Source organism: Henckelia pumila, chromosome 1 (assembly GCF_033568475.1).
Source record: "Henckelia pumila isolate YLH828 chromosome 1, ASM3356847v2, whole genome shotgun sequence".
NCBI classification, from domain to species: Eukaryota; Viridiplantae; Streptophyta; class Magnoliopsida; order Lamiales; family Gesneriaceae; genus Henckelia; species Henckelia pumila.
The window spans coordinates 85,283,861-85,304,643 of record NC_133120.1 but is presented as its reverse complement, the minus strand read 5'-3'; the positions used below and the strand labels follow the sequence as shown (position 1 = coordinate 85,304,643).

Genomic DNA, 20,783 nt, shown 5'->3' with positions numbered 1-20,783 from the left:
CAATTGCGATTGGGCCCCAATGTGTTGCCTAATTTCCCCTTAGGCCTCTCAACTCAAATCTTTCACAAAATTGCACCAATGAGTACACCAACTGGAACTTAATCGCCACACACTAGAAGGAAACGGCCAGATCTCTCTCGCTCTTGTTCTCTATCATTGACTCATTTCGCCTTAATATTGGAGTATCTTCCTTCTCGTTTGTTTTTTTGGTACGTTTTCTTGTGCTTTTTTGGGCGTATAAATGCATGCTTCTCGATTCTTATTGGCCTCTGGTGTGAATTTCTTTGTCACAGGTTTTGTGAATTGTTATTTATTGTGGATTTGGTTTAACTTTATTTTTTTTCTTATCAAGATGCAAATTTTTAGCTGTTTTAATTCTTAATTGCTACACGATTGCTGTCAAGAAAAATATAATTTTATGTCTATGCTTTATTGGCCTCATGTTTGAATGTGTACGAGAATATGTGTTTCATTAGTGTTGTTGTTTTGTTTTTTAAAAAAAATCTTCGATTGCCGTTATTCATTTTTGGTACTTCAAGAATCGATAGGAAACATTATAGTTATTGTATCATAATTAATATTGAACTAAGTACATGTTTTGAAGCTTATGACTTTTTTCAGCTCGTCCTGTAGTTTTTGTGTCTGTTCCTAAACTAATAATTCACATATTTTTTTGACTTTATGGTTGCTTGGATAGGACAGAAGCTCAGAATTAAGAACTGAAAAGCAAAAAATATGAAAAAGGAACATCAGAATAAATGCCACTAGATGTTTATATATGCGATTGTTTACTATTTTTCCTTATTTTTCATGTTAATCTTTGCTATGTAGTTTCATTTTACAAATTCTAGTGTTTAAGGTGAGAGAATAAGGGTGAGGACCAAGTTCTCATATGACTTTGGTTATTTTATTACAGCTTCTTAAAGTTCTAGTGGGGCTAAATTTTGCGGTCGTTGGTTTTGATTTCTCATATGGTTTCCTGGATCAATATATTTATGTGAATATTTAGTGGAGTTCAAATCATAGAGAGAAGATGCAAAAGGATTCTGGTTCTGGTGGCCCATCAACAACTAGCGGGTCTACGGCAAGGCGTCGGCGAAGAGGTTCAAATGAGGTTGGTGATCTTCTCGGGAATCAGTTTTATGCTCTGTGCTGAATTAAATAGATATAGTGAGAGAACCGATTGATTTATTTTTTTCTCTTGCTGAATCTGATAAGATTACTTACATAAAAAAATATTTTCAGCTTTTGGTTTTGTATTTGAAACACGTGACTTCAAATTTCTTATTTCTTTTCTTTTCCTTTCTAAAAATTCAGGTCCCTGCAGAAGTTGATAAAGAAAATGGAAGCCATTTACTTGTTAATGATAATAACAAGTACAAGTCAATGCTAATCCGCACATACTCATCTGTCTGGATGATTGGAGGATTTGTCTTTGTAATTTACATGGGCCACCTTTATATCTGGGCCATGGTCGTGGTTATACAAATATTTATGGCAAAGGAGCTGTTCAATTTACTCAGAAGAGCACATGAAGACAGGCGCCTTCCTGGTTTCAGGATCTTAAATTGGTGGGGTGGTCCAGATCTTTTTGTCCTCAAGATTTTCTTTCTCCCTTTGGATATCATTTTGTTACTAAAACTATGCAGTTTCATTTTTGACATAACTTGGAGTTATTATTGACAGCATTTTGCTAATTTTTCTCAACTTTATGTGTTCAACAAGGATTGGCCACGTTTCATTTTTTATAAGCTTTTTATCATAGAATAAAATCCTGAAGGTTTTGATGTATATTCTTTCATTTCCAGTTCAGGCACCTTATTTGTGCCCATGTTTTTAATAACCTTGAATACACTTAATGTGCTTGGCTCCACTTTCATCACATGTCTAAATCAATATCTCTATTTTTGTTGTGCTGCCTTACTTTTATTTGCCTCTTAGACTGCATTTGACTTTTAGTTTGCAATTAACAAAGATTTTGATGCAGTTATATTATGAATTTTCCCAGTTTTTAACATTCCTTTGTTTTCAGGTACTTCTTCTTCACTGCAATGCTATATTTTTATGGCCGGATCCTGAGTCAAAGGCTTGTGAATACTGTCACTACAGACAAAGTTTTGTATAAGCTCGTCAGCAAATTTGTCAAGTATCATATGGTCACCTGCTATTTTTTATATATTGCTGGTTGGTACTAGCTTGACCTTGCACTCTACTGTTATATGATCTGATATATCTTAATTTTAAGTTATTTTTCTAATAGATTATGTTTTAATTGTGTGCCCATCAAATTAATGTTGTTTTGTAACTATTCAGAACTTATGTGTCATTTCAGTCGTAATGACAGACTTGTTTTTTGCTTATTTGCTGTCAATATGAAACTAAATATTTTCTTCTTTTGCGACATCAGGTTTCATGTGGTTCATTCTCACTCTAAAGAAGAAGATGTACAAGTATCAATTTGGCCAATATGCTTGGACACACATGATTTTGATCGTGGTTTTCACTCAGTCAGCTTTTACAGTGGCAAATATTTTTGAAGGAATTTTCTGGTAACACAGTTTTGGTTTTCATATAATCTTGTTTACAGTTGAATCCCATGGATGGTAATTACTGATCGATGGTTTTCTCTATTAGACATAATGGGTTGTGTTGTTATGATGACCCCGATCAACTTGAGCCAGATCACATATTATGTACTTTAATATATTTCAATTATCTTGTTCAGCTAACTGAATTCTTTCAGAAACTTCTTGTTTTATGACCGTTTAGTAGACACTTATTTCCATATGCTTGATTTTTTTTATGTCTTGAGGATGTCAGTTCTTTTGTAGCTCAGATATTTAGATTCTGAGCCTTATAAATACCCTACACTAATTATAGATTTGACCCAATGTCGCTGATTAAATTAACTTTTATAAAGAGTTTCGAACACACTTGGCATCAATGCAGGTTCCTTCTTCCAGCATCCCTTATTGTTATAAACGATATTGCTGCTTACTTTTTTGGGTTCTTCTTCGGGAAAACTCCTTTGATCAAGTTGTCACCAAAGAAAACATGGGAAGGCTTCATTGGGGCATCTGTTACCACCATGATCTCTGCTTTTGTGGTATGTAATTCTCCAGTTATTTGTGGACAATTGAGATGATGGAAAATCTTTGATATAGCGCTTGAATCTTGGCCTTGTTGTGGTAGAAAATCTTTGATATAATGGTGGAGCTTTTATGGAGTATTTTGCTATCCAGTTCAATCATGGCCTGTCCTTTTTAAAATGTTGGGGTGATTAATGTGTTTAAATTTTAATTATTTTCAGCTTGCAAACTTATTGGGTCGCTTTCAGTGGTTGACATGCCCTAGAAAGGTTGTTTCTGGCTTACATCAGATCTTCTTATTTTCAAACTTCACCCATCAGTTTCTAGAAGTTTAAACTTTCTTTTGACTGAATTGCGTAGGATTTATCAACTGGCTGGCTTCACTGTGATTCTGGTTCATTGTTTACACCTGAAGATTTTACTATACCGGATTGGTTTCCTGAATGGGTAAGTTTATATCTGCTTTTTGGCTTTTGCATAAATCTGGTGGCCTATAGTAAATCGCCCCTCTTGCAGTTAACAAATGGCTTATGTCAAACTTCTTGTAAATTGGTTGCCAGTGTCCTGTAAATGAATCAGTTAGCTATCTTTTACCATTTTGTGTTTTCTATATGTTCCATCCTTTCAATTTTGGATTTGACAAGTGGATATGATAATGAGCTGCTACACACTTCAATTTTTTCCAGTTTCCTTGGAGAGAGATTTCTATTTTTCCTGTACAGTGGCATGCACTTTGTCTCGGTCTTTTTGCATCAATTATAGCACCATTTGGTGGATTTTTTGCCAGTGGCTTCAAAAGGGCTTTCAAAGTCAAGGTTTGATAAATGTGGAACATTTCCATTCTAAATTGTAAAATTTGTAATGTACCCTACCTTTATACATGTATATTTTCTCCGTCACAGGATTTTGGTGATAGCATTCCTGGCCATGGTGGGATCACAGATAGGATGGATTGCCAGGTAAGTTACTGATTTTATTACAAAAACGGATGGTTGCTTTACGCTAGTATGTATATTCCTCACCACTAGGCAGGCTTGCTTTTACTGTTGCATCGTACATTTATTTGCCCTTTGTACTAACGGGAATGTATTCATAGAGCCTAAGTTTGATCTATCTTTTTTACATCATATATTCACCCTTGGAAACCTTATCCATTATTTCCCGATATTTTTATGAAGTCTTCTACCAGATTATTCTCACGCCTAGTTATACATGCTCACATTCTACCTGGCCTGGAACTTTTATGTGTTCGTGTTTTTATTTTGACCATCTTAGGAGATAGGAGGGGGCAAAATAATTTTAGTAACTAGAAGCCAGTCCAGTCATATACATCTGTTTCTTTGCCTTTAGATGCAATATATTTCAACGTCATCTCTTATGATGGGCTGGAGAGTTCAACGGCCTGTAACTTAGGAGGATGGCAATTTCTTGTTCCTCTTTTCCTTGATATGTTACCTCTGTACAGCAATAGGATTTGTTGTGCTGCATTTTTATCACTTCTTGCCATGTCATTGTATTGCTTTGGAAACAAATGAGGTTGCTCTTATCACAACCCATCTCGAGTCCATGCGCTCATGCAATTGAGATTTGGGCTCCGCATCACTGGTGCATTATTTCCTGCTTCACAAAAATAATTAGCCCAAGTTGTTAGCAGAACTCATTTTGGTGACATTTTCAGTTCCTTCTTGGAAACCGATGTAGGACAGTGGTGCTACTAAATGAGAATAGTTCAACAATTTATTTTCTCTTCTCGCCTGCAATTCACTGAATCGTAGAATTTTACCAAATTTCAGTTGTGCTATGGCTAACTCTCACCTACTTGCAGATGGTGATGGCTGTCTTTGCATATATTTATCTCCACTCATTTGTTGTGTCTCAAAGTCTATCGATTGAGATGATCATGGACCAGGTAAAAATATCAGCAACCATTCATCATGTAATCTAATTATCCATGCATTATGATTGTGTGAAATGTTTTCGGTTTGGTGTAGATATTGATGAACCTTACGTTCGAGGAGCAGCAAGCTCTGTACACAAAGCTTGGGCAGATCATCATGGAAAAGCAGTATGGAGAATCCTGAATACGAGGAAGAAACTGAACCAGTGCAATTTGTGGTGTTGTTTCTTGTGCTCGCCGTGTACATTTTCTGTTATTTCCTTTGCATTATTTATTATGATAAGTTTTGATACTATGCTGCAGGTATTTTTAAGTGTTGTTTTCTTTTTCGCCATCTGTTATGTAGCTGAGGGAGTGAGCTAGAAATACCACATTCTCGCTTTTTAAATGAGATGTATTTTTTGGGAAAAAAGAAATAATTGTAAGGATTTAGAAAATGTTGATTTGCTTATAATTAGGTGTTCAAATCTTGTCATCCATTCATGTATCCAGTTGGGGACGGATTTAATCCTTTCAAATGACAAAAATGAAAATTTTATGTGTACATGTTTTCGGTTACTTTTTTTACCCTTAACCCCTTCCCCTCTATTCTATTAATTCATTGCTCTAAAGTTTAGATACAATTTTTAATGATTGGGATAAATTTATCAACTATATGGAACTATGGAAGGATACTATGAAATTCCATGTTTTAAAGGTGCAAAGAGCATTCTTATATCTACCTTGATCTCCATTTACTTCATGTGGAGCATGAATGCCCGAAACGATAAAGTAAAAGAAGGAACGATGATTAAATAAATTGAAAATATTTGGTGTTTCAATCAATATTTTTCGTTAAAAAATATATCTATTGATCTCACATTCTATACAACTTAATTAATTATTTGGAAGACCATCATTTCTTATTGCGCAAGTATATTATTTATATTTACTTCAGGCACATCATCGTGGTATTTGCGATATATATAATCAGTAACACACACACGGTTTAGAAAAATCCAAAGAAAAAAAATTCCAATTTTATCTAATAAAAATACATTTTTGGAGACCCAAATGAAAAAAAAATCAATTAATAAATTTCAATCAAAATAATACTTCCTCCGTCACATATATGTTGTCGTGTTTTAGTTTTCACGCGAATTAATAAAAAATTATAGGGAAAGTAAATTTTATATCAATTTTTATTTTATCCCTATTTAATGTATTAAAAAATGATTGCATAATTTTCAAGGATAGTTAATAGGGGTATATTAGTAAAAAAAATATATAAAAATATTACTAAATATGATGTATGATTATATATTTGGGATAAATAAAAAAGAAAACGTGGACAATATAATATAATTGGGACGGGGAGCATGACTATTTTTTATTTTATTACTTCTCGAATGCATTGATTTTTTTTGGCTTTCCATCGTGACCGACTGACTGTATTCTCTCCAGTTTTACCGAAGGAAGGAAATTTCCAAGAATTTGCAAATGTCATCGCCGCCTCCACCGTCTGGCGCCACCACCTCTGCCGCCGGCCTACGCCCATGGCGACAATTCCTAGACCCATCTTCTCTCAGCATCCCCTTATCCCTCTCCGAATCCTCCAATCGCCTCACTCAAAATCTCCGCTTCTTCCTTCCAAACTACGCTCTCCTCACTCTTGCCATCTTCCTCCTGGCCCTCATCACCCACCCGCTCAACCTGATTCTCTTCCTGTGCATCTTTGCCGCCTGGACGTTCTTAGTTTTCTTTCGTGACGAGCCTTTATCTCTTCTTGAATACGATATTGACCAAAAATTGGTTGTGGGTTTTCTTGCCGTACTGACATTGGGTGCGCTTTTCTGGACTAAAGCTTGGTTAAGTCTGTTCCTTGCTTTGATAATTGGGGCCTTTGTGATATTTTTTCACGCGATTCTGAGGGCGCCTGAGGATTCTTTGGAAGATTCGCCATATGGGTCGTTGCTTAATGTTGTGGATAGTCCCAGGGGACAATACGCTAGTGTCTGAAATTGGGGATTATTTTGGTTGGATTCTTGATTTCTGGGGAGTAGTTTAGCTTGGCTTTGGATTTCAGTTTGAAATTTGTGTATTCAAGCTACTGTTATCATTTTTCTCGGATTCAAAAGCTATAATAAGGAACGTTCTTTTACTCCCTTGGCCTTTACTTTACGGCGGGGTATCAAATCAAAGGTGTAATCTCATATTGATGAATTCTTTTACCTATTGTCTTCATGTTTCTTAATAGTGTTGTCCGATGGAAATTCTGGTAACTATTGGCTCTGACTTATCCTTTATGACATATGAACTTATTATTTTGATTTGAATAAGTGGTTCAATTGGGATATAGCTTTTTTTTAATGCATTATACTTGCAGAATCTCTTAAATTTATGACATGAAATTAGCTCATGACATTCGGGGACACGCAGATAACTGCATCCCTGATAAAGTTGTATGAAATGAGTAGAATTGATGAAGTTTGCACAAATAAATATTGCGACGCTGATGGCTGAAGATCTCGAGGTATAACACATGACGCTGCTAAGAATTGAAGGAAGCTAATTAGCTTAGCTATGGTTCGAGTGTGGAGAAATCTTGAAAGTGATTTATTTATTTCTGGCTAATCCTTTTACTATTTGAAATCTGGTGCTTGAAAAATTATGCCTTTCCTGTGTTACTTGTTCTTCTATGTTGTTTTGTCCATTTTGTTCATATTGTTTGCTACTGGGAGAGTGAGAGTAGCGGTTGAGTAGATGCTACCCGCCCTGGCGTCTCATGATTGGTTAAAATCAGTGGAACCTACGTGGAACCCACTAATTTTGACCAATCATGGGTTACACATCACCCGCACGGGGTAATGCCCTGCGGACGGCATGTTCTAAACCGAGAGCAGCATCATCATCTTTCCCAATTATTATGATCGTGGCTCTTTCATTCACTTCTAAAACACGGACACTGTTTAAGATTCTGTGTTTGAACAAAACAAAATGTGTCAATCAATAAAAACAAATTCGTTCTTGTACTTGGAATCTCCATATTAGCGTGTCTGAATTAGCTTGCATGAATCTCTCAAGTTCATTGTATTCTGTTTCCATGATCCTATATCTTAATAGCTTTAAATTTTCATACTTAACCCATTGACCCCTAGATCAAGTTATATAGCCCTCATGACCTAACAAATTTATCGTGATGTCGACGGAATGACTTGTAAACTTCCTATATTGAAAACAAATAGAAATTCAATATTGAATTACTAAAATGGAAACTTATTCTAAACGTGGAAGATGTGACTTGTGAATTCTTGTCAATAGGAGACGGATGTGAGAAACGGAAACAACACATAATGCTACGTCTTATAGTATCTATGACTTCTTGCCGGACGAGTATATTATAAGTCTTACATCATGTTTTTCGAGTATTGTTTGAACCTTTTCATATGACACTCGAACCAGTTGGTAACAATACCCATTTGTTTCATCGACTCCGAGTCCAGCTCGTAGGATGGAAGCCTGAGAGATTTTCCTGTAAATGGATTTGGAATGTGAGATAGATGGCAGCACCCGTGCCTTCAAGAATGTCAATCAACTCGTTCTCAGGGCTTGATATCATACTTCGGGGAAAAAAAATCAACAGGACTCTGAATATTTGCTATTTTAACCTTAAAAAAGAAGCCTCCAAGAATTTTGGGTTTGACTTTTTTTCCCTGAAGATTGATGGTTTCGAGATATCAACGAAATTCAGAAATTTGTTCCGTAATACAAACGATTAGTTATGGGATCAAACTCGGATTCAATTTTTCTTTTTTACTTGGTTCTTGAATCTTGACCATTATACCATTAGTTCAGTTATCAAAATTCGATCGGGTTAATTTGATTTCTTTATTTACTTGTTTAATTTAGTTTTCGTACATATTTTGCTGATGAAAACGATTGGGGTGAGGTTATGCTTTGTCACCGTAGGAGAGCCATTCTTTTCGGCCAACGGTACAAACTAATTTTCAAGTTATAAACCCGTTTGTTCACGTATGTGCGTAAGTGAGTTTGCGAACTTTAATAGGAAAAAAGTATTAGATATGAAAAGATAAATATATTATTCGAGATAAACACTTGATAAACCAAATCATTCAAAACTTTTGAGCCAAAAATAATAGACACAACATCGAGAAGTCACTTTAAAATCCCAGTTTGCAATTGAAGTAACAATCAATAACCGAACATTGAAACATCCCAAAACTAAGCAAGTTTAAAATCACATCAAAATCTCTTCATAAAAGAAACTAAACCTCGAAACAAGTTTAAGCCCCTAATAAAAGAAGCCAAGAACCTTTCCACCAACATTTTTTCTCCTGGCCTCTTCATGGTCCATGATGCCTGCAGATGTGGTCAGCACGATGAAGCCAAACTGCAAGATACAGTGGAAATCGGGTAAGACACATTTTAAAGTTGGGAGTAGAAAATAAAGTACTCAGTATATTAAGTAGTGAAACAAAACAACTGCAATTAGTACAGATCTCAGGACTAGCACCTTTGATCGGGAAGAGGGATCATCATGAACATTAACTACAAACTCATAATTAAAACGAGAAGCCTTTTAGCTGATGCACTATCCAATTTAATGTATAGTTGGTATCGCCATAGAGCATATCTCTAGAATCCATTGTATAGATTTCCCATTAAAAAAAGTACCCATTAATATAGTAATTAATAAACTTATATACAGATCATGGTGTTTCATAATTCATCTTAATCTTATCTTAACACTGTAAATGCACAAAACTAAGCCTCCAGAACAACATATCCTATGGTGAGAGATGACCATATACATCAACACAGACAAATCCAAAATTATAATTTTCGTTGTTTAGAAATTATAGTTTCCAATGAATGAATAAAAAAAAAGTATAGCTCACCTGTCTGGAAGGAAGCAACCTTGCAGTCCATCCCTCAATATCCTTGACACCAATATCAAAACGAGGGCTGATCACACCACATTTGTTCAACCTTCCGTTAAGTTCGACAACAATTTTACCAGACCGGTGATCATCTACAAACTCAAACTCCCCAATATATCCTGCATGATGCATCAAAACGATGAATGTATGAAAAACGTGTCTTGTACGATATCAGGTAAACATACAAAAATAGTTTAGTGAATGTTAGAATACCATGCTTCAGCATCACCAAGAGAAACTTGATAATGACTTTGGATGAAGGTCTTATCATCACTTGTCGCTTCCCTCGCTTCTCCGCATTGTACATGCTCTTAAGGGCATCATTAAGCACACTAACTCTCACCATCTTAACTTACTGAGAAGACTGCACCGTGGCCATAATACCACATTTAAATAAGTTAATATCATAAATCATACCAAACAGGGTCAACAAGAAATTTTTTTAAAAAAACATTGATTTTACAAGTAATTTCTTGAAGAAAATTTGAATCTTGCCCTCAAAATACAGTAAGTCGGACCATCAAAATCCATGTCGCCACACCGCTTACAACAAACGAACGCAAATGCTGTAACCTCGAGATTCAAAGGCTAATTTTCTCAAAAAAAAAAAATGAAGAAAAAACTCAAAAGGCTAATGTCTCAGATTAAGACATATTTAAACATCAATCGAAGTCAACCAAGGCAAGAAGGCCCGTGATATACCACTCATACTGTTCAAAATTCCATTGACGCTATCTAATTCAAATCACTAAAAAAAGCACGCACACACACAAACAGAATGTAAAAGCTTGAAATGAAACAATTTTAATTAGAACATAAGGTAAAAGACAGTGAATCGATTAAGCTAACAGAAGGCATTGATCAAAGGAAATGAGTTCTCGTCAAAATCATAAGTTTCTAAATAAATTCATCAAATAATTCACGTACAGAAGGATCAGGAATACGACCTACAATAACAAAATTGAGCTATGACGAGTTGAGGCAGTAGAGTTTCAGCTTACCAGACGGCCGAGAATCAGCAGGAAGCGGGCGCCGAACTCTCTTTCAATTCTGGATTCTCGAAACCCTAGCACCTGTATTTACTGGCACTTAATGGGCCGTTTTACACAAAGGCCCATAAATTTTCTAAGACCGAGATTTGTTGTAATGGGCCAATTATTAAATGGCCAATTAATTTTTCTAAGATCGGATTGTTGTAATGGGCCTATTATTATATTGGGTAGTCCCAAATAACTCCTGCTTAATGGGACAACTCATATAATGGCCCATTCATTTTTCTAATATCGACATGCACCTGCTTAATGGGACGATTATACAAAAGCCCATTAATTTTTCTAAGATCGAAATTCGTTGTAATGGTCCAATTTATTGGGTAGTCTGAAGTAACTCCTGCTTAATGGGCCAAATCGTACATTGGCCCATTAATTTTTCTAATATCGAGATACACCACCTCCTTAATGGGCCAATTATACAATAGCCCGTTAATTTTTCTAAGATCGAGATTTGTTGTAATGGGTCAATTATTATATTGGATAGTCCTAAATAACTCCTGCTTAATGGGCCAATTCATACAATGGCCCATTAATTTTTTTAATATCGATATATGTTGTAATGGGTAGTCCCAAATGCACCTGATTAATGGGCCAATTATAGAATAGCCCATGAATTTTTCTAAGATCTAAATTTCTTGTAATGAATCAATAATTGTTGGGTTAGTCCCAAAAACTCCTGCTTAATGAGCCAATTTATACAATGGCCCATTAATTTTTCTAAGATCGGGAATTGTTATAATGGGCCAATTATTATATTGGAACGGGTATTCCCAAATAACTCCTGCTTAATGGTCCAATTATACAATAGCCCATTAATATTTCTAAGATCGAGATTTGTTGTAATGGGTCATATATTATATTGGATAGTCCCAAACAACTCCTGCTTAATGGGACAATTTATAAAATGGCCCATTAAATTTTATAAGATCGAGAACTGTTGTAATGAGTCAATTATTATATTGGGTTAGTCCCATGGGCTCTTCCACATATTCCAAATATATACCTCAAATGAAAAATAAATAAAAATAAGATGAGGACTCCAAAAATATTACTTTGCCAAAACATTTATGATTTTATTAATAAATACAATTTTGATTGACATTGGAAACTTATATTTTGAATTAAAAATTAAAATTATTATATAAATAAAATATATAAAATTTTTCACTGCAATTGCAAAATTTTAATATATTGAATATTTTTTCTTTATTTTGATAACTTTGGTTAAATCAAATTAAAGGCCAACTATTAACTAAAATTAAATTTAAAAATTACAATATGATTAGATTCTCTCATATATCGATTCTGAATTTGAAATACATAACTTATCTTATTTCACTTCATTAAAATTTTGAAAAATCGAACAAGAGATAAAATAAAGTTCCAGAAATATTTTTATTGACATTTTGATTATATTTTTTTTGGAAATATTTACTTAATTTTCTTACTAAGAAATAAACTAAAACTAATTTAATGTAAATGATTTTATTTAATTGGTAACAAAATCAAGTGAAAATTACTCTGTATTATACACATGAATTAATATATGCTTGAAGCTAATTTTACAAATTCAGTGAAAAAAAAAGTACGAATATACTTCTAATTATACTAAAATATTTATTAAAATAATATTATTACTTTGATCGATATATAATTGAAACTTGAATCATGTAATGCATGTGCTCCCAACCACCATCACATTTTTATAAAACTCCAATCACCCTCCAAAATTGACGAACATAATTGTTCAATCATTCAAATTTTATAAAAAAAAATTGTCAATATTTAATTATCGTGAACACAACGCATGAAATTTATGTATATATATTCGATGTCAATAACTCGTGGTCATATTACCTTGTATACGTACAAACTACAAATTTAGCATTAATCTTAATTAAAAAAAAAACAGAATGGAAGGAATATATAAACATTTCTCACATGGCCTTGTTCCCTCGATCGAGTACACAAATTGGGGGACTAGAATTATCAATAAATACAACTTTAACATTATATAATAAAATGGACCGGAGAATATATACATATGTCAACGAATAATACATGGTTGCAATATTTTCTTCTCGTTCAATACAAATGTTCTAGGAGATGTTTCATCTGTATTTTGAATATCAAGATCATAAGATACAGACAACACAAAATTCGATCTATCCAAAACGATGAAAAATAATTGTTTTGAAAAAATAATTATACATTCACATATCATATATTAAAAACAACTTCTTTGCTTCCATCAAATAATGAGGTTTCATTCAACACCTGCTCTTGCATTTCTCCATCGCCCTTGGTGCTGATTTTGACAAGAAAAATAATATATATTAAAGAACTAAAATTAATAGTGAGCTCAAATTTGTGGTCTCGAAAACTTCACATAGGATAATCATAAAATATTAATTCATGAAGCTAAAAGTACTATGGAATCAGTTCTTAATTATAATTATATCGAATTTAAAAGAAAATCCAAATATGTTTAATTAATTATTTCACTCGTGTTCGAGGTCTTCAGGCATATTCTTTTTTTCATTATGTGTTTACATTAATCTAATAAATATTACTTCATTCGTTCGTTAAACTAGTCAATTTTTTTGAATTATATTAACAAATAATTTTCTCTAACGTATCAGCTGAATGATTTTTTTTCGAATCAGCTGAATGATAAATAACACAAACACACACGCGGGACTGATCTTAATATTGTTTTATGTTCTATTAGTAAAATAATCAAAATAATACATTTCAAAGTTAGTTAACAGATTCAGAAACCTTCTTAAATCTTAATTGGGTCGTTTCATACAACACACGCACTCGTGATTAAATTTTTAGAGTGATCAAGAGGTATTTTCTAAGAACATAACATATATAAGATAGATAACATATATTTTCTCCTATATATTACGCGTGTGCGCGCGCATGTGTGCGTGTCTTAATTAAATAAAGGCAACGATGTACCTAGTCCAATTGCTTCTGATCCTTTCATAATACGAAGACGCTTGCATGAATCAATAAACATCCTGCGCATAAATAATGTGAAGCAACCATTTAATTAAGTTGTTGCATATATATACGATATATAGTATACAATGAGGAATACAATTTGTAAAAACTGATTATAAATAAATAAATAATAATAATAATAATAATAATAATAATAATAATAATAATAATAATAATAATAATAATAACTTACTCCCATGGTACGTCGCCCACGAGCATCCAATCACCATCCTTATCTTCGTAGGTGGGAACATATTCCCAACTATTTAGCAAATCCACTAATTTCCTCTCATTCATAAAATCTATCATTCCTTGGGTCCCATAATTACCTGTATATATACATGCATAATAATATATATACATATGCTACAATCACTCTAATCATTAAGTTAACCACGCACATTATATTCATAATCACCTTTCAGATTCGTTTCACTTTAATGATTATTTATTAAAATAATATTTTTAACTCATTACACAAGAAATTACAGAACTTTTATTTCTGATTATATAAACTACGAGTTCTGATGATTAAATCGTAGGTACGTAGAGATCATTCAAGACTAGTATTTTGCGATAAATTCAAACCAGCCAGATCTATCTAAAAGACAAGCCACAATTTTATATATATATACATATTTTAGTTGATCTGGCAGAAACTATCTTAATACCTTTTTTTGACCAAAAAAAAAAAAAAATACAGATCAAGAATGAAACGATTTGCTAGATTTTGCGGTTTCTATTAAACTATATCAACAATTTTAGTAAGAATTCATATGAACGTAAGATGTAGACAAGGATATATAGGTATATACGTAACTTGGCCCCTTGGGCTCTTCCAAAAAAGGATATTTTCAAGATTACTTTTTCTTTATTTACGTGCAAATGGATATTACAAATTTTCATGCAAATAAGCTTCTCTATAGTACTGTGTGTGTGTGTAAATACTATAATTAATTAAAATATATATAGTAAAATAATAATTATACGTTACGTACCCATATTGGTGAAGGAGCTAAACATTTTAGCCAAGGCATCGGAGAGTTGCTGGTAAGTCTCGTACATATTCAAGTCCACTTTACGAAGATACGGTGCCCCGTCCATCGACACCTTCACAAAGGCCGCCGACTCCTCGCAGCTGTTGATCTTCTGGTGAGCCATATTAATGTTCTTGCGAAATGACCGCACTGGTGGCCACCCCACCACTTGTGCCCTGTTTAATTTCATGCATGCCGTAATTCGATTAATTTGTTTCATATATACGTAGTACAATTAAACATATAAAAAAGTAATTACTTAGCGGCCGGTGGCTTGACTGGATCTTTGGGAGGAAGCACGGCGGCTGAATTTTTCATCTTCTCCTTGAGATCTATAGCAGCAGCAGCTGATTCAGTACTGGCTTGTATGCTGAGCTTCAGATCAACTGTTTCGGAGAAGCCTCTTTTCCCGGTCGTCTTCAAAAGATCACCGGTTTCCCCTCCGCCGCCCGGAAGCCCCAGGCAAAGCTCGGTCATGTCCTTAAGATTCAGGCCACGCGCCTCCCCGAGGAAAGCAGACATTTTCCGGCCGACTTCCATTCAGAATGTAATCGATATATATGCTATTTGATTATTTTAATTTTTTTAAATAGAAAAAGTACGGGGTGTGTGTGAATATGCAAGCACCATACAATTATTATACGAGAGTACTCACATGTGCGCATATATAGCATATTAATTAGGCCATCAAGTTCTCTCGTATCGTGTGTACGTGGACAACACTTCTAAATATGTTTTGATCATTTTAAGTTTTTTCTATATTATTATATAAATGATAATATAGTTGATCAGATAAATAAGGGGTTACATAATTAAATTTTGAATTAAATACAAACTAATTACGGGGCGCGTTGAAATTTTTAATAAGCGCCGGCATAAAATTCATTTGAAATTAATTATATATATTATAGATGATCAAATAATAAAATTCATTTGAAATTTATGATCGTGGTCTTTAATTAAATCCCCGGTGATCATATATAATTTACTTACATTTGAACGCGTGAAGTAGATTAAATAACAATATATATAATATAGGATTAATATTTTGTGATATACTGATTGGTTTTTGGAATCAACAGCTTATGCATGCTATTATAATGAAATCATCATGAATTGCTTTTGTTTGTTTATTAAAGGAGAGATGAATCCTTGAATATTAATCCACGCTTGCTTCTGCGAGCAATTATGTGCAAATTACAATATGATGTTTCAATAAAGAATATATTTGTTTGGGATATTTGAGTTTATACGAGAAACAGTCGCAATGTATTTGTACTGGTACAAAATGTTTAGGTGATATATTCAAATATAATGCATCGAGTTCTCTCACTATAGCGTAGAATTACGTTGTGCGTTTGATCCAATGGTTGGTTTCCTTAGTTATGGAATTTAAAATTAATTAATAAAATAATGTGATTGAAATGATTAACGGATCGGAACAGATCGAGGGTGTGCGTGGTTTAGAAAAGAGTCACGATGAGTTATTATTATCCTCTAATTAATGGCCAAATTAAATGGCATCATATATAACTGATCAAAGAATTATATTTTATGATAATGCAATGAATTTAAAATAAATTGACTAATCACCCTTATGTGTTTGTATAATTTCATGTCTTTCCCCGTTTATTTATATTTGGATCATTATTGGACACCCCAGAGTATTATAATATGAACAAAAACCATTGCCTAAAGTATTTTTAAGTGGAAATATATATTGTTGTGAAAAGTAAAAATTTATGGTAAAAACTAAAAACTTTAAAACTCAAAATATATATCAAACCAAACACTTATGAAATCTTCTCTCTAAACTTGTGTTATTTCTTCACAAATATTGAGGTCTATTTATAGATCCTCAATTGAGAAATGTCCAAAAATAAATATGTCATTCATTACATAATCAAAAATTAAAATATCATCACATCACCATCACAAATAATTTTCAATCTAATTTTAATATATAATTTCCAATACTCTCCCTTGTGATGATGATCGTGATATTACGTGTTTGTATACTGCCTCGTTAAAAACCTTACTAGGAAAAACCCAGTGGGATAAAAACCATAGCAAGGAAAAAAGAGTGCAGCCACGTAAACTCCCCTCGTGTTAATACGATCGATTCTTCACATACGCTGTAGATTTCGCATCCCAATATTATATACATGTTTTCTGAATATTGTCGTAGGAAGCGCCTTTGTAAAGAGATCTGATGAGTTCTCACATGATTGAATGTAACAGATATCAATATCTTTATTTTTCTCAAGATCTTGAGTGTAGGCAAAGAACTTTGGGGAGATATGTTTGGTTCTGTCACTTTTGATGTATTATTCTTTCATTTGAGCAATACATGCAGCATTATCTTCATACGGCGTCACAGGATTCTTGTTTACTGATAATCCACAAGAATTTTGGATATGTTGTGTCACTGATTTTAGCCAAACACATTCACGACTTGCTTCATGTAGCGCAATAATCTCGGCGTGATTTGATGAAGTTGTTACTAGTGTTTGTTTCTGTGAACGTCAAGAAATTGTTGTGGCTCCACGAGTAAATACATATCCGGTTTGGGAACGTGCCTTATGTGGATCAGATAAATATCCAGCATCAGCATAACCAATGATACTTTGATTGGTGTTTTTTGAGTACAAAAGTCCCAAATCTGTCGTTCTTCGTAGATAATGAAATATATGTTTAATTTCATTCCAGTGCCTCTTTGTTGGATATGAACTGAATCTTGCTAATAAATTTACAGCAAAAGATATATCAGGTTTAGTGCAATTTGCAAGATACATAAGGACACCAATGCCACTTAGATATGGTACTTCTAGACCAAGAATAACTTCATCATCTTCACATGGACGAAATGGATCATTTTCTATGTTTAATGATCTTACAACAATTGGAGTACTTAATGGATTTGATTTATTCATATTAAAATGGTTAAGGATCTTTTCTGTATAATTTGCCTGGTGAACAAAAATTCCGCATTCTTTTTGTTCAATTTGCAAACCCAAGCAATACTTGGTTTCCCAAGATCCTTCATTTCGAATTCTTCTTTCAAGTACATCATAACTTCTTGAATTTTTTTATTCGTTTCAATGATATTTAAATCATCAACATATACAACAATAATTACACATTCGGATGTTGTTTTCTTGATGAAAACACAAGGGCATATTGGATCATTTACATATTCTTTTTTTATCAAGTGCTCACTTAGCCGATTATACCACATTCGATATGTTGATACTTTGATTGGTGTTTTTTGAGTACAAAAGTCCCAAATCTGTCGTTCCTCGTAGATAATGGAATATATGTTTAATTCCATTCCAGTGCCTCTTTGTTGGATATGAACTGAATCTTGCCAATAAATTTACAGCAAAAGATATATCAAGTCTAGTGCAATTTGCAAGATACATAAGGGCACCAATGACACTTAGATATGGTACTTCTAGACCAAGAATAACTTCATCATCTACACATGGACGAAATGGATCCTTTTCTATGTTTAATGATCTTACAACAATTGGAGTACTTAATGGATTTGATTTATCCATATTAAAACGGTTAATGATCTTTTCTGTATAATTTGCCTGGTGAACAAAAATTCCACATTCTTTTTGTTCAATTTGCAAACCCAAGCAATACTTGGTTTCCCAAGATCCTTCATTTCGAATTCTTCTTTCAAGTACATCATAACTTCTTGAATTTTTTTATTCGTTCCAATGATATTTAAATCATCAACATATACAACAATAATTACACATTCGGATGTTGTTTTCTTGATGAAAACACAAGGGCATATTGGATCATTTACATATCCCTTTTTTATCAAGTGCTCACTTAGCCGATTATACCACATTCGACCGGATTGCTTCAACCCATATAATGATCTTTGCAATTTTACAAAATAAAATTCTCTGGGTTTTGAACTTTGTGCTTCAGACATCTTAAATCCTTCAGGGATTTTCATGTATATATCACTATCAAGTGATCCGTATAAGTAAGCTGTAACAACATCCATAAGACATATTTCCAAATTTTTAGACACGGCCAAACTAATCATGTAGTAGCCCGAACCCTAATTGAGTAATTAAAGGATTAATGCTAATTAAATAAATTGGGGATTGGACGGATCGGAAGCTCCGAAGGGACGATCGGAAGCTCCGATCGGGATCGGAAGCTCCGATGAGGATCGGAGGCACCGATGATATTACGTCATCCATGACGTGTGGCTGGATCGGAAGCTCCGATCAGGACCGGAGGCTCCGATCACCCCTATCCGGAGTCATCAAGTGATATTTTGACACGTGGCAGATCAGGATCTTCGGAAGCTCTGATGGCAGGATCGGACGTTCCGATCGAAGTTCGGACGTTCCGATCGAGGATCGGAGGCTCCGATCGTTGTCTATAAATAGAAGGCCGAGATTTCATTTCTCCTTGCCAATTCTGGATTTCCTCTCTATTTCTAGTCATATTCGAGCTGTTCTAGTCTTCTTAGGCTTGGTCCGGAGGTCGGAGAGGCGTTCGATAGTCGTAGCGGAGTTGTGCCCAAGTTCTGGAGGCATCGACATCAAAGGGCTAACGACGGACGAAGGTATAGCTTTTGCTTCCTATAAATATTTAGGAGTATGCAATAGCTTAGTTAAGGCTTTTAGAGCACTGTAATGATAGTGGTATCATTTCGCTGTGTAGGCGGACTTTAGGCTTGGACTTAGAGCTGCTAGTGCCTACCTAGTATTTGAGGTACGAAAGTACTGTTCGAGATATCCTGACTGAGTATGCATGTATTATGTGACCGCATGATTTATATGCCATGATATTATGCTGCATTCATTTGCATCTTGCTGTATCTCCTTCGAGATGTCTGTTAGTAGGGTTGTACCCTATCCTGTTAGTGGATGGACTTCCATCGATTTGGGTCCGGTGTTTCCACGGTTATCTCGGTATGGGAGCCACCTCCTGAAGCGACGGCACAGCGTGCTACATACCAGGGCCCGGTCTGTCTCTGTTATCTGATCCTTGACCTCGAGTCTATAGGGAGTTCACTTTGCATGCATGTATACTCATACTCTCGCACTGAGCGTTTTATGCTCACGTCTCGTACTCTGTATTTTCTGGACACCCTATTCCATGGGGCAGGTTTTCGATTGGACGAGGAGGGTGGATCGAGGAGGGGCTAGTCAGTGGTTGGTCAGCTGGAGCTTCGTCTAGGCTTTATTACTGTTGTTTGGGTTTTATACAGCTACTCGATTTGGTTGTATAATATTGGATAATTACAGATTCCTTTACTTGGGATTGTATAATGTTATTGGTTTTCGCAGTTTTATTCTGATATCTGTTTTATTAAGTTAATTGCATGCCTAAGTTCTGTTTAGTAGGTGATCCGGGTAAGGGTCACTACATTTATGGTATCAGAGCATGCAAAGATTTCTTGGGATTTAGTCTCATCTTGAGGTATTTTTGTAGATGTCAAATCGTGACGACCAGAGTTCTCATGGCAGTGTTGGTGGGCGTTGGGGTGATGCCGACCGGGAGCCTCGTCGAGAAAGGCGTCATCGTCACCATGACGACGAGCGTTTCACTGTGCGTCGATTCTTAGCTATGGGTCCTAAGCCCTTAGTTGGAGGTGAGTCTCCGGAGGATGCGGAGAACTGGTTAGACCGCATGGAGACGACTTTTCAGACTTTCCAATGCACCGATGAGCAGAAGGTGGAGACCCTTGGCTATCTTCTGGATGGGCGTGCGCGCAG

The 20,783-nt window shown here is 34.6% G+C and overlaps 4 protein-coding genes across 6 annotated transcripts; 2 read left to right on the top strand and 2 right to left on the bottom strand.

Annotated features, from left to right (window-relative positions):
- Positions 1 to 44: 44 nt before the first annotated feature.
- Positions 45 to 5,530, top strand: LOC140877529 (phosphatidate cytidylyltransferase 1-like). 2 transcript variants are annotated; one of them, XM_073281074.1, is made up of 12 exons: positions 45 to 209; positions 1,010 to 1,114; positions 1,318 to 1,571; positions 2,033 to 2,184; positions 2,408 to 2,549; positions 2,950 to 3,106; positions 3,311 to 3,358; positions 3,450 to 3,536; positions 3,776 to 3,904; positions 3,992 to 4,048; positions 4,915 to 4,998; positions 5,081 to 5,530. In XM_073281074.1, exons 2-12 carry the CDS (start codon positions 1,034 to 1,036, stop codon positions 5,168 to 5,170), a joined length of 1,281 nt encoding a protein of 426 aa, XP_073137175.1. In that variant the 5' UTR covers positions 45 to 209; positions 1,010 to 1,033; the 3' UTR covers positions 5,171 to 5,530. The 2 variants fall into 2 exon arrangements, with proteins under 2 accessions (XP_073137175.1, XP_073137168.1); XM_073281067.1 differs by having other exon boundaries at positions 917 to 1,114.
- An 866-nt stretch (positions 5,531 to 6,396) lies between these two features.
- On the top strand, positions 6,397 to 7,219 carry LOC140875918 (PRA1 family protein D-like). The gene has a single exon (XM_073279751.1). The coding sequence runs from the start codon at positions 6,466 to 6,468 to the stop codon at positions 6,982 to 6,984; it is 519 nt and encodes a 172-aa protein (XP_073135852.1). The 5' UTR covers positions 6,397 to 6,465; the 3' UTR covers positions 6,985 to 7,219.
- A 1,862-nt stretch (positions 7,220 to 9,081) lies between these two features.
- Positions 9,082 to 10,996, bottom strand: LOC140874665 (small ribosomal subunit protein uS8z/uS8w-like). Of its 2 annotated transcripts, none has more exons than XM_073278021.1 (4): positions 10,928 to 10,996; positions 10,140 to 10,290; positions 9,885 to 10,045; positions 9,082 to 9,376 (listed from the first exon to the last, which is right to left on the bottom strand). In XM_073278021.1, the coding sequence occupies exons 2-4, from the start codon at positions 10,270 to 10,272 to the stop codon at positions 9,278 to 9,280; spliced, it is 393 nt and encodes a 130-aa protein (XP_073134122.1). In that variant the 5' UTR covers positions 10,273 to 10,290; positions 10,928 to 10,996; the 3' UTR covers positions 9,082 to 9,277. The 2 variants fall into 2 exon arrangements, with proteins under 2 accessions (XP_073134122.1, XP_073134123.1); XM_073278022.1 differs by lacking the exon at positions 10,928 to 10,996 and adding an exon at positions 10,874 to 10,894.
- Positions 10,997 to 13,015: 2,019 nt separating this feature from the next.
- Positions 13,016 to 15,635, bottom strand: LOC140880456 (auxin-responsive protein IAA17-like). The gene is made up of 5 exons (XM_073284919.1): positions 15,287 to 15,635; positions 14,989 to 15,203; positions 14,184 to 14,319; positions 13,946 to 14,007; positions 13,016 to 13,286 (listed from the first exon to the last, which is right to left on the bottom strand). Exons 1-5 carry the CDS (start codon positions 15,565 to 15,567, stop codon positions 13,249 to 13,251), a joined length of 732 nt encoding a protein of 243 aa, XP_073141020.1. The 5' UTR covers positions 15,568 to 15,635; the 3' UTR covers positions 13,016 to 13,248.
- Between the last annotated feature and the right edge of the window lie 5,148 nt (positions 15,636 to 20,783).